This window comes from Moschus berezovskii, chromosome 24, assembly GCF_049115385.1.
Source record: "Moschus berezovskii isolate FMDL1 chromosome 24, NW_MosBer_1.0, whole genome shotgun sequence".
NCBI classification, from domain to species: domain Eukaryota; kingdom Metazoa; phylum Chordata; class Mammalia; order Artiodactyla; family Moschidae; genus Moschus; species Moschus berezovskii.
In genome coordinates, this window is record NC_142483.1 from 2,986,263 (window position 1) to 3,000,773 (window position 14,511).

The 14,511-nt window shown below is 55.3% G+C and overlaps 1 protein-coding gene across 2 annotated transcripts in view; it reads right to left on the reverse strand.

Annotated features, from left to right (window-relative positions):
• Positions 1–7,517: 7,517 nt before the first annotated feature.
• The window catches only part of GRIP2 (glutamate receptor interacting protein 2), a 102,626-nt gene continuing 95,632 nt past the window's right edge, over positions 7,518–14,511 (reverse strand). For both annotated transcript variants that reach the window (XM_055413492.2, XM_055413493.2), the window contains exons 21-24: positions 12,887–12,992; positions 11,619–11,762; positions 10,532–10,678; positions 7,518–9,579 (exon numbers count right to left, since the gene is read on the reverse strand). In XM_055413492.2, the coding sequence (XP_055269467.2) occupies positions 9,421–9,579; positions 10,532–10,678; positions 11,619–11,762; positions 12,887–12,992 (556 nt within the window). In that variant the 3' untranslated portion in view covers positions 7,518–9,420. The remainder of the gene's footprint in view (positions 9,580–10,531; positions 10,679–11,618; positions 11,763–12,886; positions 12,993–14,511) is intronic.

Genomic DNA, 14,511 nt, shown 5'->3' on the forward strand with positions numbered 1-14,511 from the left:
AAAGATTGAGTAGACTTCACTGTGCTATACACTAGGTTCTCATTAGTTACCTGTGTTATAAGATCCCCTGGAGAAGGAAATAGCAAGCCAACCAGTATTCTTGCCTGGAAAACCCCATGGATGGAGGCACCTGGCAGGCTACAGTCTGTGGCCTTGCAAAGAGTTGGAAACAACTGAGCGACTTCACTTTCATACATAGCACTGTATATCTTTAGTATACAGTCCATGGGATTCTCCAGGCCCGAACACTGGAGTGGGTAGCCTTTCCCTTCTCCAGGGGATCTTCCCACCCCAGGGATCCAACCCAGGGCTCCCACATTGCAGGTGGATTCTTTACCAGCTGAGCCACCAGCGAAGCCCAAAAGTGAAAATGAAAGTCCCTCAGTCATGTCCAACTCTTTGTGACCCCATGGACTATACAGTCCATGGAATTCTCCAGGCCAGAATACTGGAATATCCAGGGGATCTTCCCAACCCAGGGAGTGAACCCAGGCCTCCCGCACCGCAGGTGGATTTTTCTGTAGCTCAAATAGTGAAGACTCTGCCTGCAACACAGGAGACCTGGGTTTGATTCCTGGGATGGGAAGATCCTTTGGAGAAGGGAATGGCTACCCAGTCCAGTATCCTTGCCTGGAGCATCCCATGGACAGAAGAGCCTGGCAGGCTACGTCCATGGCGTTGCAAAGAGGCGGCCACGACTGAGGGGCTAACAGTACTGCGAGTGTGTCTCTGTAAGCCCCAACGTCCCAGTTCCCTCTGTGTGGCTCTATTCCTCCTTAACATAAAAGCTCATCTGTGTCACTTTTGGGTTCCAGGAAGGAACAACATTGTACAAGGTAGGTTTTACTCTTTCTGAATTACTATACTGTTTGACAGTCTCTAAGCCCATTCACAACTCTGCAAATGGCACGATTTGGTTCATTTTATGAACAATATTCCACTGTACATATGACAGACATCATGTTTATCCATCACTCTGTTGTTGAATATCCAGGCTGCTTCCATATATATCTTGGTTATTTTAAATAGAGTTATATGAACATCGTGGTGCATCTATCTCTTGGAATCACGGTTTTTTACAGGTATATGTAGTAGACATTATTATGAAACCCATTCTGACTGCTGCGAACTGATACCTTATTTTACAGATTTGATTTCAGTTACTCTGATCATTTTCCGTGTTGAGCATACCGTCACAGACTTTCTACTTATATAAAAGGAGGGAGCAGATCACCTCCTGAAACTGACGCTAGGAGCCGCGGAGGCTGTGACTTTTCCAAGCTCCTCGAGACCAGAGGCTTGGGCCAGCAGCCTTCAGGCGCACTGGGGGCTCTGGTCCCCGCCAGAGCCAACCAGACTGTACAGGTTTCAGAGGGGGCTCAACTGGGGGCACCCTGCCCAGCTGTCTGGACCCCACCCCAACCCAGCTGTGGCCCCAGACCCTGGCCAGGGCCAAGGGCAGGATAGGACCTCAGGTCCGAAGGCCGCGGGCTGTAAAGAGCCGTCGCTCGTCTTTGCTCGCCTCTTATTTCTGACGCCACTGCTCTGACGGAGGGCAGCCGATTTGCAGCGCGGTGCTTCTCGTCAGCGCAGAGCCGCCTGACTGAAGCATCACGTATCCATGAGTGTGTCTATCCTATTCTTTTTTGGATTCTTTTACCACAGAGACCACTGCAGAAAGTGGGGCACAGGCTGGCCACAGGCCATACAGCACCACACAAACCAGGGGTAAGGAAGGAAGGAACGAGCTCATCCTGCGGATTCTCTCCTAGGGTTTCAGATTTCTGTCTGAGACACCGATGTCTGTGTATACATGGAAGGAAGAAATAATCCTTTTACTTATCTGCTACAAATGCAGGCTGCTGTGCCTGCGTTAGCCCCTGAACCCTGATTACTATCGGACCCTTCCATTTTTTCTGGAGCCCTGTGGGTTCTCAGGGACTCTCGCCACCCTCGGTCTCGCTGACTTCACTTAGAGAGCGAGCCTTCGACTCCACCCAGGGGCAGCATTTCACAGTTTCGGTGGCGTTTCTTATGGCCGAGGGATCGTTCTCCGCACACATGTCCCACATCGTCCCAAAGCTTTATCTGTCGGTGTGTATTCTGCTTCTCTGCCGTGGCTATTGTAAGCAGTGCCGCAGTGCGTGTTGGGCTGTGTGTATATTTTTGAATGATGGATTTTGGGGGTAGAGGCCCTGCTGTGGGTGTGTCACATCCCAGGCTTAGCCTCTTTTTTTTCAGGCTTTGGGAAACTGTCCGTTAGACTGGCGTTGCCGTGTACATTCCCACCAAGAGTGGAGAGGGGTTCCCTTTCTTCCAGACTCTCCTCCCACTTATTGTCTGTAGACTTGTGAGGATGGCCATTCTGACTGGTGGGATTTGATTTCTCATCATTTTGATTGGCCTGCCTGCATGAATTAAGGATACTGAGCATCTGGCCCTGTGGTGGAGTTTTTGGTTGATTTTTTTTCTTTTTCCTTAAAGTGTGTGAAGAAAATTTACCGGTGCCTCTTGGCGTCTTGAGTCACTTGTGTTTGGTAATTATTTCTGCAGTAGTGACCGCAGGGCCTGTCCTGAGGGCGGCTGTGACTGAGGGCACCCATCATCTGTATGCACCTGTGTCCTTAAAGCGTCAATCTGTCAGAGACTTTGCTGCTTCTGTGTTTTCATACTGTGCGCAGTGTGACCGTGAAGGATTGGGGGCAAGTGTCGTTTTGAATGACGGTTTCTCAAGATACAGGCCCATGGATGGGAATGTCAGACCCTAAGGTCAGCCTCTCTTGATAGTATTTGCGTGTGTGTGGCATTTCAACAGTGTCCCTCACACTGGCCCTGGCCAATGTACACTGCTGGCCACAGTGTAGGGCAGTTCCCTTTCCTCCTGGCTGTCTCACGCATTTAATGTTTGTAGGTTTTGAGGATGTCCGTGATGACAGGTGGGATGTGATTTCTCTTTGTTCTTTTGACTGACATTCCTACAGTAATTAGGGATGCTCAGAGCTTGTTCTGTGGTTTCCCTAAAGGGTATGAGGATAACTGACCACTGGCATTGGGCTTTTTGAAAGTCAGGTGCTTCTGGAATATTTTTTTGCATTACCTAGGCAGGATGTATCCTCAGGGCAGCTGTCCTTAGCAGTCCCCCCAGGCCTTGTGAGTGAGACATGCAAGTAGACATGTGTAGTCAGCTGGTGGCTACAGGAAATGTCGACAAGGCTGCAGAACTTTTCCGTGCCCACCTTTGTTCCTGAGGCAACTAGAGCTTTAGGGGGAAAGTGGTCAGCTGTTTTAAGAGCCCCCAGGCCTTGCGGGTGAGAGGACCGGGAGGCGCCAGAGTGCAAGGTGTAGTTACAGAAAGTGTCCACAAGACGGCAGCACCATCCATGCCCAACTTTGATTCCTGAGCCAACTAGAGCTAGGCAAAGTGGACTCCCAGGACTGAATGAGTGGGATGGCCCGAGGACGCACCTAAGGGCTTCATTCTCATTAATTCTCCGAATCACTCACACCTCCCACCTCAGAAATCATCCCAGCCTTGGACACAGCTCCCTGCTGAGGGCTTTGGTGGCTGCACGCACAGCAAGGAGGCTTGGGGTGCGAACCCAGGTCAAGTGCAGGCTCGGTGACTCTCCCGCCCAGGTCCCAGTGGAGACTCTGGCCTCATCCCGAGCAGAGGACACACCGGAGTTTAAAGTGGTTGCTCACCGAGGCCACTCTGCCAGGCTGTCCCGACCTAGCTGCAGTGTAGACAGAGGACTCCAGCCGGCTCAGGCGCCAGGGACAGCGGAGCAGCCCAATAATGCAGGGAGGGTGGAGGGGTTAGAATAGGCATTTCCCTTCCCTTTCATGTCACCCCCATGCTGTGGTTTGCAGGTCCCGCCTGCGTCTGTTGGAGGAGAGGGGATCTGAACAGTGGCGCGTGCTCTGAGGGCACACCAGCCTGGTGCAGGTCTCAGGTCTCCAGGACGATATCGATGCTAGACTCCTGGGGAGTCTTTGGGTACAGCTTATTTGAGAAGGCCCAGCAGCGTGCTCCGGCCCTTGCAGTTTCTCTCCCTGACACAGGTCTCTGCATATGAGGAAAAACGCATGGAAAGAACCCCCCTCCTTCCTTTCTCATAGGCACAGAAATCTCTGTCTAACCCTAACAGAGAACTGTGACCACCACTGCCCAGAGAGGATCTGCTTCCTTCTGGACATGCACAGAAAACCGTGTGGCTTAGATCACGGACCAGCACCAGATGCTCAGCTCGGTGCGCGACCTTCTGCAATAAGCTCTGTCCAAAACAGACGAGACTAGACAGACTCTGTGGAAAAGTCGCACCTGAATCAGGCGGCTGGACCCTGAGAACAAATGCAACACTGCAAACCGACCACTGCAAGAACGCATCGGCCGGACGTGAGAGGAAGGAAGGAAAAGAAAGGGAAGGGAAGCCATGCCTCCTTTCTTTCCTCCACCTCCCTGCCTTGGGGCCCAGGGCTGGACAGAGTGAGGGTCCACACAGCCTAGCAGCCCCTGAGGACACCTCTACTGCCTGCTCGGTTCTGGCTCGGCCGAGTTCCGATGGCATCCAGGCAGCGAGGATCTTGGAGGCAGGAGTCACTTGGCCTCCACCTCTCCCAGTGCTGGGCTTCCCGGCGCGAGTCTCCTTTCTGACAGTAGAGCTTCCTAGGCAATGAGCAGTCTCAGCAGGGTACAGGGGCCCTCGTCGTGATCAGCCTTGAAGGGGCCTGGTGGTGACGTTTTAGGGGGAGTAATGAAACACACGCACTTGGGTGTTTGCTAACGCACATCCCACGCTCACTCCCAGCCCAGGAAGCTGCCTTTCCCTCTAGCTTGGTGGCCCTAAGAACCAGAGGTGGGCGTGAAGAAGTGCTGCCACCTTTTGGACATTTCCTCTAACAACAACTTTACCACGTTTATTTTCCCTTCTGACTCACAAGGCCTGGGTTGTGTCCATAACCCTATTCTCAGGAAACAGCCTGGGGTAGGTAATGCTAAAACAATTTGAATCTCAGCCGACTTTCAGGAAGTCAATTTGAATAGAGAAATGGGTAAATAAACCCGATCCCAAGATGCTCAAGATCCCTACTATTTAGGGGAATGCCAAGCAAACTGACAGAAGAGGGGTCACTCCTCCAAGCAGGAGGTCCATTCGTTAAAAGTCTACAAAGAGTAACTGCTGGGGCGACCAAGGAGGAAAGGAGCCTGCCTACACTGTTGTTGGGAATGTACATTGCTAAGAGCCACCATAAAACGTTCTCCGACATCCTGAACATCGCTTACAGCAGAACAGGCCCCTGATTTGCCATTTTCTCTCCCGGATGTATGTCCAGAGAAAGCTCTAACTGGAAAAGGATGCACCCCGACCTTCACGGCAGCACTGTTTCCCTGCGCCCAGGCAGAGCAACCAGGAAACTGCCCACCCGGGAACGAGTGGAAAAGGAAGTTGTGGTAGAAATAGACGACAGACAGAAAAAGGGACGCGCCGACAGAGACCCCCCACCAACTGAACTCCTCTACACAGAGGACCAGCAAGATCCGCTTTCACACGCAGACTTGGATGAAGCACAGATGGAAGAGACCGGCTTTGCAAAAGACAGTGGCTCAGAGCCTTCAGCCAGAAAAGCAGGGCTACAGAAACGGAGGTGAAGGCGGAGCCATGTTAGGAGGTCTGGATTGATATTTACACAGAAATATAAATATATATATGTGTGTGTAGTGAAGTCGCTCAGTCGAGTCCGACTCTTTGCGACCCCATGTACTGTCGACTACCACACCCCTCCGTCCACGGCATTTTCCAGGCAAGAGTACTGGCGTGGGTTGCCATTTCCTTCTCCAGGGGGTCTTCCCCACCCAGGGATCGAACCTGGGTCTCCCGCATTGCAGGCAGACGCTGCTACCCTCTGAGCCACCAGGGAAATCGTGTGTGTGTGTAACAGATAACATAGAAGGACCTGAGATTCAGCACATGGAATGCTCCTCAAACTTCTGGAATTCTCAATGGCAAAAGAATCTGAAAGTGGAGAGATATGGTCTATGTATAAATGAAGGAGCTCAAACCAGTCCATCCTAAAGGAAATCAGTCCTGAGTATTCATTAGAAGGACTGATGTTGAAGCTAAAGCTCCAATACTTTGGCCACCTGATGCAAAGAGATGACTCATCTGAAAAGACCCTGAAGCTGGGAAAGATTGAACTTGGGAGGAGAAGGGGATGACAGAGGATGACATGGTTGGATGGCATCACCGACTCATTGGAAATGAGTTTGAGCAAGCTCCGGGAGTTGGTGATGGACAGGGAGGCCTGGCGTGCTGCAGTCCACGGGGTTGCAAAGAGCAGGACACGACTGAGCGACTGAACTGAGCCGATAAGCCAAGTTGAGTCAAGCTGCTGTACATTGAAAACAAACAACGGTGTAAACGAATTATACTCCATTTATGTCGTAAAAATGAAATTGGGAAAAAAAGTAACAAAAGAAAAGGGCTTGCATAACGCTCTGTCCTCCTCCTCTTGGGCTGGTTGGTATTACATCCCTGGAGCCTGAGCCAGCCTGAGTCCCATGGCTGAACTGCACTTGGGCTGAGAGGCCTAGGGTGTGTGTGCCTGCAACTGAGCCCCACTTTGCTCCTGCTGCTGCTGCTGCTGCTAAGTCACTTCAGTCCGACTCTGTGTGACCCCATAGACGGAAGCCAACTAGGCTCCCCCACTTTGCTCCTGTAGCACATTTATTTCGCTCCTGATATGACCGCAGTCTCCAGATCTAGGCACACCGTCCTACAGCTAAAGCAAGCCTGGTACCCCTGAGCAACGGTGCGCCTTCTGGCCAGGAGGAGTTTAAAAAAACCTCACGTAGCCTCTGCGTGCCCTGGTGTCGGGTCCCCACTTCAGCCTCCTCCCTCCAAGTTACCCCTTCTATGAACCATCAGCCACTGAGGAGGCCATTTGTGCAAGGCTTGGGATATTTTTGTCTTGGGTTGAATCTTAAGGGGGCATAGGTGGTGAGGCACAGGCCTGGAGTTCTTTGCTCAGGCGCATTCTTCATGAAGAACACGGCCCCTAAGGCTCTAGCTCCCCCAGGAAGCACAAGGAGGTGTGAAGCAAGGCTGCTGCCTCGCGGACGTTGCCCGTAACAACTTCAGTGTGCAAAGGCATCGGCATCACGGTGTTTTTTTCCTGTATATTTTTGTCTCCTTTGTCGAAATGAACTGATCAGACGTCTGTGGGTTTATCTGTGGGCCCTGAACTCCCTTCTATTGATCTGTCTGTCTGTTTCTGCAGCAGTAGCATGCTGCTTTGATGACCGTAGCTTTGCTGCTCTGTAAAGTTTGCAAGGTTTATGCCTTGCCGTACGTTCTTTCTCTTTGGGATTGCTTTTTGGAATTCGGGGTCTTTTGTGGTTCCATAAAAATTTTAACAATTGCTTTCCCTTGTGGTGTAGAAAAACATCATCAGTAACTGGGAGAGGTATCACAAGCCACTGATTTATTTTTTAAAGCAGACACCCTAATCCAGGTGGTTGTAAATAGTTTTATTTTTATTTTTTAAAAATCACCCCAACAGCAATCCCACACCCAACCCCCAAGTCATTGCAACTTGGGGGGGAGAGGTCTGTACACGTGTCCCCAGACAGACCCCAAATGGCCTTTACAATTTGGCGCCGCTTGTCACATTGTGCTTCCGAGAGCCCTAAGAAAACCCCTTGTAGAAAAATACTTTACAAGGAATATGCTCTAATCTCAGCCAGAGAAAAAATACAGCTTTTAGGGGGTGGGAGGGGCACGTCGCGGGGGGCTGTACTGAAAATGCATAGGCAGGCAGGACGCTCACCGGGGAGATGGGTGGCAGGAAATGTCGATTCTGGGGTGACCAGTCCCCGTGAGAAGACAGAGGAATATTGCATATGAGAAGGCCGGCTGAGGCCAGGAGGCTCACCCGCGGGGCCCGGCTGCAGACGTCTGGGGGAGTGGCGGAGGCCTCAGCCCGAGGAAGGGGGGCTGGCCGGGTTCAGGGTGCATCTTCCACAGCTGCCGCCCGACAGGCAAAGACGCTCCGAGACCGTCCCCACCCTGATTATGCAGAGAGGTCAGCCCGCCGGGGGCACACGGCAACACGCAGTGACCCAGCGTGCAAACCATACAGCTCTGGGGTCCTCATCAAGCCCCTTGAGAGGAAGAGCGTTATTCTGGGGACACAGGTTTGCAAGGTGGAAGGTGCGGGCAGGTGGCACCTCTGTTTTCCTGGGACCCTGTTCAGAGCTGGGCAGGGTCCAAGCACGGCTGGAGAACTGGCTGAATGCTTTCTGCCCACCTCCCTCCCTGGGGCGGGGTTGGGGCACAGCCCTGACCTCCAGGGAGATGTCCCGGGCCCTTCTCCAAACCAAAAGGTAGCAGAACACGAGGAAAGCCATTTTAAGCGATGCTGGTGCTTCCAGATTTTCAAGCAAGAATCAACTTCCCTGCCGTCGCCCCCAGGAGTGAGAAGGAACGGCCCGTCTCCCCCCGCACGCCCAGTTTCTCCGCCTGCTTCTGTCCCCTCCTCCGCTGACCTGATGAGGAGCTAGATCCCCTCACATGCCTCCTGTTACCAAGGTTCCCCATCTTCACGGTCACAGCAGCTGAATGGAACACCCCTGGGTCTTCGGTCCTAAAACGACTCCCTGTCACCCTGAGGGGCCTGGGCTGAGAAGGGTGCACTTGTACGGGGCAATGGCCACGCGTCCGACAAAAGCGGCAGGAGAGGCGGACAGCCTGAAGCCCGCCTTGTGAAAGCTCATCCAACGGGCCCAGAAATGCGATCGCAAGCCACAGAGGCTTTGGCCAGAGTCTCCGAAAGGGAAGAACTGCTCAGAGGGTCTGGGATTCCAGACACCCCGGCTCCAAGTATCCTAAGTGCGGCAGGGGAGGGTGTGCCAGTGAGCCCCGGACCTCACCCTAGATGCTCCCCTGAGGGGAAACTAACCACCCCCGAGAAGCTGCACACCCCTGCCTGTGACTGCGCAGCTGGGACCAGCTCCTCTTGCTCACCTCCTGAGACAGGGAGCTCACTCCTGCCCTGCAGTCACTCAGCTCCACGGCTCTGCTGGGTGATCGCTCCCTGTGTGGCGCTGAGCTGTCCCCACACTGGACGCGCTTCCCAGGTGCCCCGCAGGGACCTGGAGTAGCCCCTTGACTCCTGGTTGAGCGACCTGCCTTCACCTCTATTGGGTGCCCCGCCTCAACCTGTCGCATCTCAGAGGCCCAGTTGGAGAAAGGCCTTGATGTCACTGGAACAGGCCCGGACCCCCGCCACCACAGATCTGGAGGACAAAGTCCAGTCTGAGCCTGCCCAGATGACAGAAGGATGGGTGGGTGGCCACTTCTCCAGTACAGCTGCAGGTGTGGGAGCCAGGATCTTCCTGGATGTCCAGATCACGGGCCGACTTCAGAGCATCCGTGGGCCGCTGGGGCCAGGCGCTCGAGGGGACCGGCTGGTCTGGGCCAGCGGGTTGCGGCTGATGACCAGCTCCACGACATCGCCCGCGTCGGCCAGGAGCGGTACAGTCAGGCAGCAGTCAAGGTCCCGCGTGCGAACGTGGTTGACCTGTATACGCACAGCCACGGGACAGACGGCATCCACTCAGCCTGGGCTCAAGTGGGTGAGGACTTCCCCACACACAGACCCTACCCAGCCTGGACATGCAGTCCGTCTGAACACTGACACAGAGGCGGGCACTCCCATTTAACTCTTTTAACCCTTCCACGCGTCCTTCAGCCTCCAACGCCTGCACTTTCTGTTACCATCACAAGCAGACCACACGCTAAGCCTCCTGCCCAGCAGGGACACGAGCAAGGGTGTGCCCACTCACACTGCCCAGGCTCCCTTGCTGTGAGATCGCATGACTTAGTTGCCATGGAGTCTGGGGCATTTCCTAGAGGGTGGAGCCTCCACAAGACCCGCGGTGGCCTTACAGGAGAGGCGATAAATAAATGTTCATGGGTGTTAAATCACTGAGATTTGGTGACTTCTCTGTTGGTCCAGTGGTTAAGAATCTGTCCGCCAATGCAGGGGACCTGGGTTCAATCCCTGGTCCAGGAAGATCCCACATGCCACAGGGCAACTAAGCCAGCGTACCACAACCACCGAGCCAGCGCTCTAGAGCCTGCACACTCAAACTACTGAAGCCACCAGCATATCCTAGATCCTGTGCTCTGCAGCGAGAAGCCACGGCAGTGAGAAGGCCATGCGCCCCCGCCAGAGAAAGTCTGAGCAGAGCCACCAAGAGCTAGCACCGCCAAAACTAAAACAAAAAAATTTTAGGAAAGAAATACTTAAAAACCACGAGATGTGGGGTTGTTTGTTACCACAGCATAACTTAGCCTAACCTCACCGCTATAACTGTGCGGTCAGCCCCTTCTCTCAGATGAAGAAGCTGGCTCTCAGAGACAGGAAGCCACCTGCCCAAGGCCACTCAGCCAAGGTAGACATTGGGCTTTCTCGCCACCCTGGGGCTAGGGAAGACTGCTCCATCAAAGGTCCCCCACCCCGGCATTACCTGGAGAAGCCGGTCGAAGGGCCGGAGACCCCCGCGCTGGGCTGGCCCATCAGGGCGCACGGTGTGGACATAGACGCCCTTCTCCAGGAGGCCATCTGAGACGCTGAAGCCGAAGTCACTCCGGATGGGGTCCTTGTGCAGAGTCACCTGGGGCAGCAGGGGGAGGGGACCACTGGAGCCTTGACCGTCCCCCAGCACCCCACAGCTGCCGAAGCCTCTCGGGCTGGCATCGGATGCCTCTGGACCCAGCCCACCTGGCTGCCCCCCCAGCCTCTGGGGGCCCTCAGTCACCACGGAAGCCTCAGGAACAGAGTTCCTTTCCATTCTCTTTCCGTCTTCCCACTTCCATTCCAGAACAACGTCCCCATAGGGTCGTCTCCTCTAACACGCCCCACTGCCCTGTCCAGCAAAGCGCTCAGAGCCTTCTGAAGGCTCTTATGGGGCGAGAGGTCTCTTTCCTCCTGTGGATTTTATTTCCCTAGACTGTAACCTAGAGTTGACCAAATGCTGGCCTCTCCTTTAAGGCAGTGACACGCAAGCACACACGCACAGACATGGGCTTCCCTGGTGGCGCTAGTGGTGATGAACCCGCCCGCCAGTGCAGGAGACTCAGGAGATGTGGTTCCCATCCCTGTGTCAGCGAGATCCCCTGGAACAGGAAGCGGCAACCCGCTCCAGTCCTCTTGCCTGGAGAATCCCACGGACAGAGGAGCCTGGGGGCCACAGAGAACTGGACTCGACTGAGCGACCACACGACCACTGCCACACATATATACACACACACGCCACGCTTATGTACTATGTATGCTCACACACAGTAACCTAAGTGGGATAAAAGTGAGTCCACTTAAAGCAAGCATCACAAGCGTGTGTGTGTGTGTACACACAAGCGCATGGATGTGTGTGTGTGTGTCTCACGCAAACGGCAGGAGTTTGGGAAAACTCTACCTTCTGCCTACTCCTGTGTTTTAATGGTGGAGGAGAATGAAGCCTGGAGAGGAGTGGGGTCCTCTGGGGCCGCGGCAAGTCTCCACAGCATCAGGACCCGCGCCCAGGCCTCCCACGCATGCGAAGCCCCAGCGCCCACCTTGTGCATCTCCACGGGCGTTGACAGCAGCAGCTCCTGCGTCTCTTCGGGGGAGGATCGTAGCTCCCGGCTCCTCCTCCAGGGCCGGTGGCCGGGCCTGCCCTCCAGGGCCACGCTCTGCACGGTGCCCGTCATGATGGATGCCTGAGGGGACACAGCCCTCCACTCAGACGCTTCCCGCTCTGCCTGCCGTCAGCAAACGTTTGCAGACGTATCCAAAACGGTTACTGAAGCTGACCCTGTCCTCGGCCGCCAAGAAAGGAGTCTCACAAAAGCTCCCAGGAGCCAGCATCAGACCAAGTGCACTTTCACAGCCCAGTGTGGACTGGGTGTAAAGTTGGCGTCAAAAAAGGAAACCAAACACCCCACTTCTAGAAGCGTAATTAAAGGGCTTCCGTAAAAATCACAATGGAAATTTTTTAAATATTAGGAATTGAATAGACCATAAAAGTACCACAACTTAAAGTTTATGGGATGCAGTCAAGCAAGGGCTTACAGGTAAATGCGTATCTTTAAATGTTAGGAAACAAGAAAGATCGAAAATTAAGGGTTGACAAAACAGGAAAAGTATCACGACTTAAAACACAAGTAGAAGGAAGGGAATATGGAAGCAAAACATGAAAAAGGGTAAGACAAAGAACCAATGAAACGTGAGAGGGAATGCACAAAGCGAAAACTTGACTCTGATGAGCCAAGTAAGCGGCAAGACTAATGGAGAAATAGAGCTCGATCAAGGATCCGAGGAACAGAAACGGCACACGCACAGAGAGAGCGCGCAGACTACTGGCCTCGGGGCGGGAAGGCTCCAGGGGTGGCCCGGTGAGGACCCCCGCCCGGGTCTGCCCGGGCAGCCTGCCCCACCGTGGGGAACGTGGGCCTCACTGCAGCCGCACTCACCTCCCGGCCCCTCGCCTCCTGCTGTTACCGATGCTGACATCCAGAAGCTTCCCCTGGGCACGCTCACAACCATGCACACCACTGTACTGCACACACACACACACACACAAAACTGCCCTTATGCACTGACATGCGCACACCTGGACACATGTTGCGACAATACACTGCACTGTGCATGCCTGAGGGTGCTCACGCATGCACACACATGCTCCAAACATGCTCGCAGGTGCCCACGTGTCCATCTGTGCATGTATGCAGCTCTCCCCCCGGAGGATGCCAGGCGCCTACACCTGCTCACATTCCACAGGAGCACAGTCCCACCTCCATGCTGCCTCCCGCAGGCACACGCACCGGGGTGCCCAAGCCCATACCTCCAGCTCCCTCAGCAGCTCTGACTGACCGCACGACTCCAGGTCTTCAAGGGCTTCCCCGAACGTGCGCCAGAAGCCCTCCTCGTGGCCGGGGCCAGGGGCTGGGCTGCAACGTAGGAACCAGATAGCGTCAACTCCCGGTGGGCGGGCGTGCGGGCAGGGGTCTGAGGCGTCTTCCAGGCCCTGGGGACCCTGCGCTGGGCTCGGGGGGGCCAGAGGGTGGGTGGGCGGGCAGGCTGGAAGGCAGGCGTCCTCGGCGGCAGTGCTGGGGCCCCAGGGCAGTGGCTGGTGACACGGAATGGGGGGACACGCAGTGAAGGGCCACCGGGACTGGCGGTGAGCGGCTAGAACAGGGGCAGATGAGACGGGGTGGAGAGCGGTGACACAGGACGCCTGGGAAGAGAGACAGACGGACAGACAGACGGACAGACAGACAGACAAGAGAGGAGATCCATGGTGCAGCCCCGGAGGACAGCCCCTGGCCTCCCCTCCCCGCCCAGACACAAGGCATCGCAGGACAGTGACAGACACAGCTGGAGCCAGCGTGGACACGGACGCATGAGCATGGAGGGTCTGGGCTGGGGAAAGGGCCGCGCCCCCGCCGCGATTTCCATCACAGGAGGTGGGGCCCCTTCTCGGCTCTAGACTCGGGCTCCATCAGAACGCAACAAGCCACATTTTCATGCTTCACTGCTTGCAACACCCTTCGCTGTCGACACAGCCCCGGCCATTATCAAGTGTGCCGTGGTGTGCAAAGCTCTCTCCGGAAGGCACCCAGGCTTTCATCTCCTGGGGAGCCACCAGGACGATGATACAAGAGAGGCAGCCCCCTCGCCTTCCCATTTCAGAGATGAGAAGACGGAGGCTCGAAGGCCATGCTCTGTGTTCAAGTCCATTCTACAGACGTGCTGAGCCAGGCCCTCTCCTGGGCGCAGGCCGTGGAGGGGACTGAGGTGAGGACGCTGATCTCACGGCGTGTGTGCGTGAGCACCTACTGAGTGCCAGGCTGAGCTAGGGGTGTCACGCAGAAGACTCGACAGCCAGGTCAGGAACAGGCAGACCCAAGGCAGCCAGAGCCACCGGGAGGCTCGTGTGCACGGCCGTGGGTTCCAGCGGAGGGAGGCAAGCCTTCCTTATGAGACTCAGGGAAGCCTGCTGCGGGGAGGGGACCTTGAGCTGGTCTGATGGATGAGCAGGCGTCGGCCCAGAAAGGGGAGGGGACGGCACTCTCGGCAGCAGGCCGGGTCGAAAGCACGGACGTGGGAAGAGGGTGGCTGGGACTCCTTGGGATCACTCCTCGCAGGAGCCGTGGGCAGCTGAATTCCCCCCAACACACCACCACAAACACCCTCACACCCACAGGCCAGGGCTGGCGCTCGTGACCACAGCCCCCCGGGGGGGAGGTCCCCACACAAGGGCCACTGCCATCTGGGCCAAGTTGGGAGGGTCCAGATTCAACGTCTTGGATTCTGAGAAGAGCCGATCGCCAGACACGGGGAGGGGTGGGGTGGGGTGGGGTTGGGGAGTCAACCAGGCTGCCTCCCTGACCCCCACCTGGGCCTCCTGAAATGGAGACGGCTCTGCCCCACACTTGCTCTCCTCTCCCGGGAGGTGCCTCTCCCGGG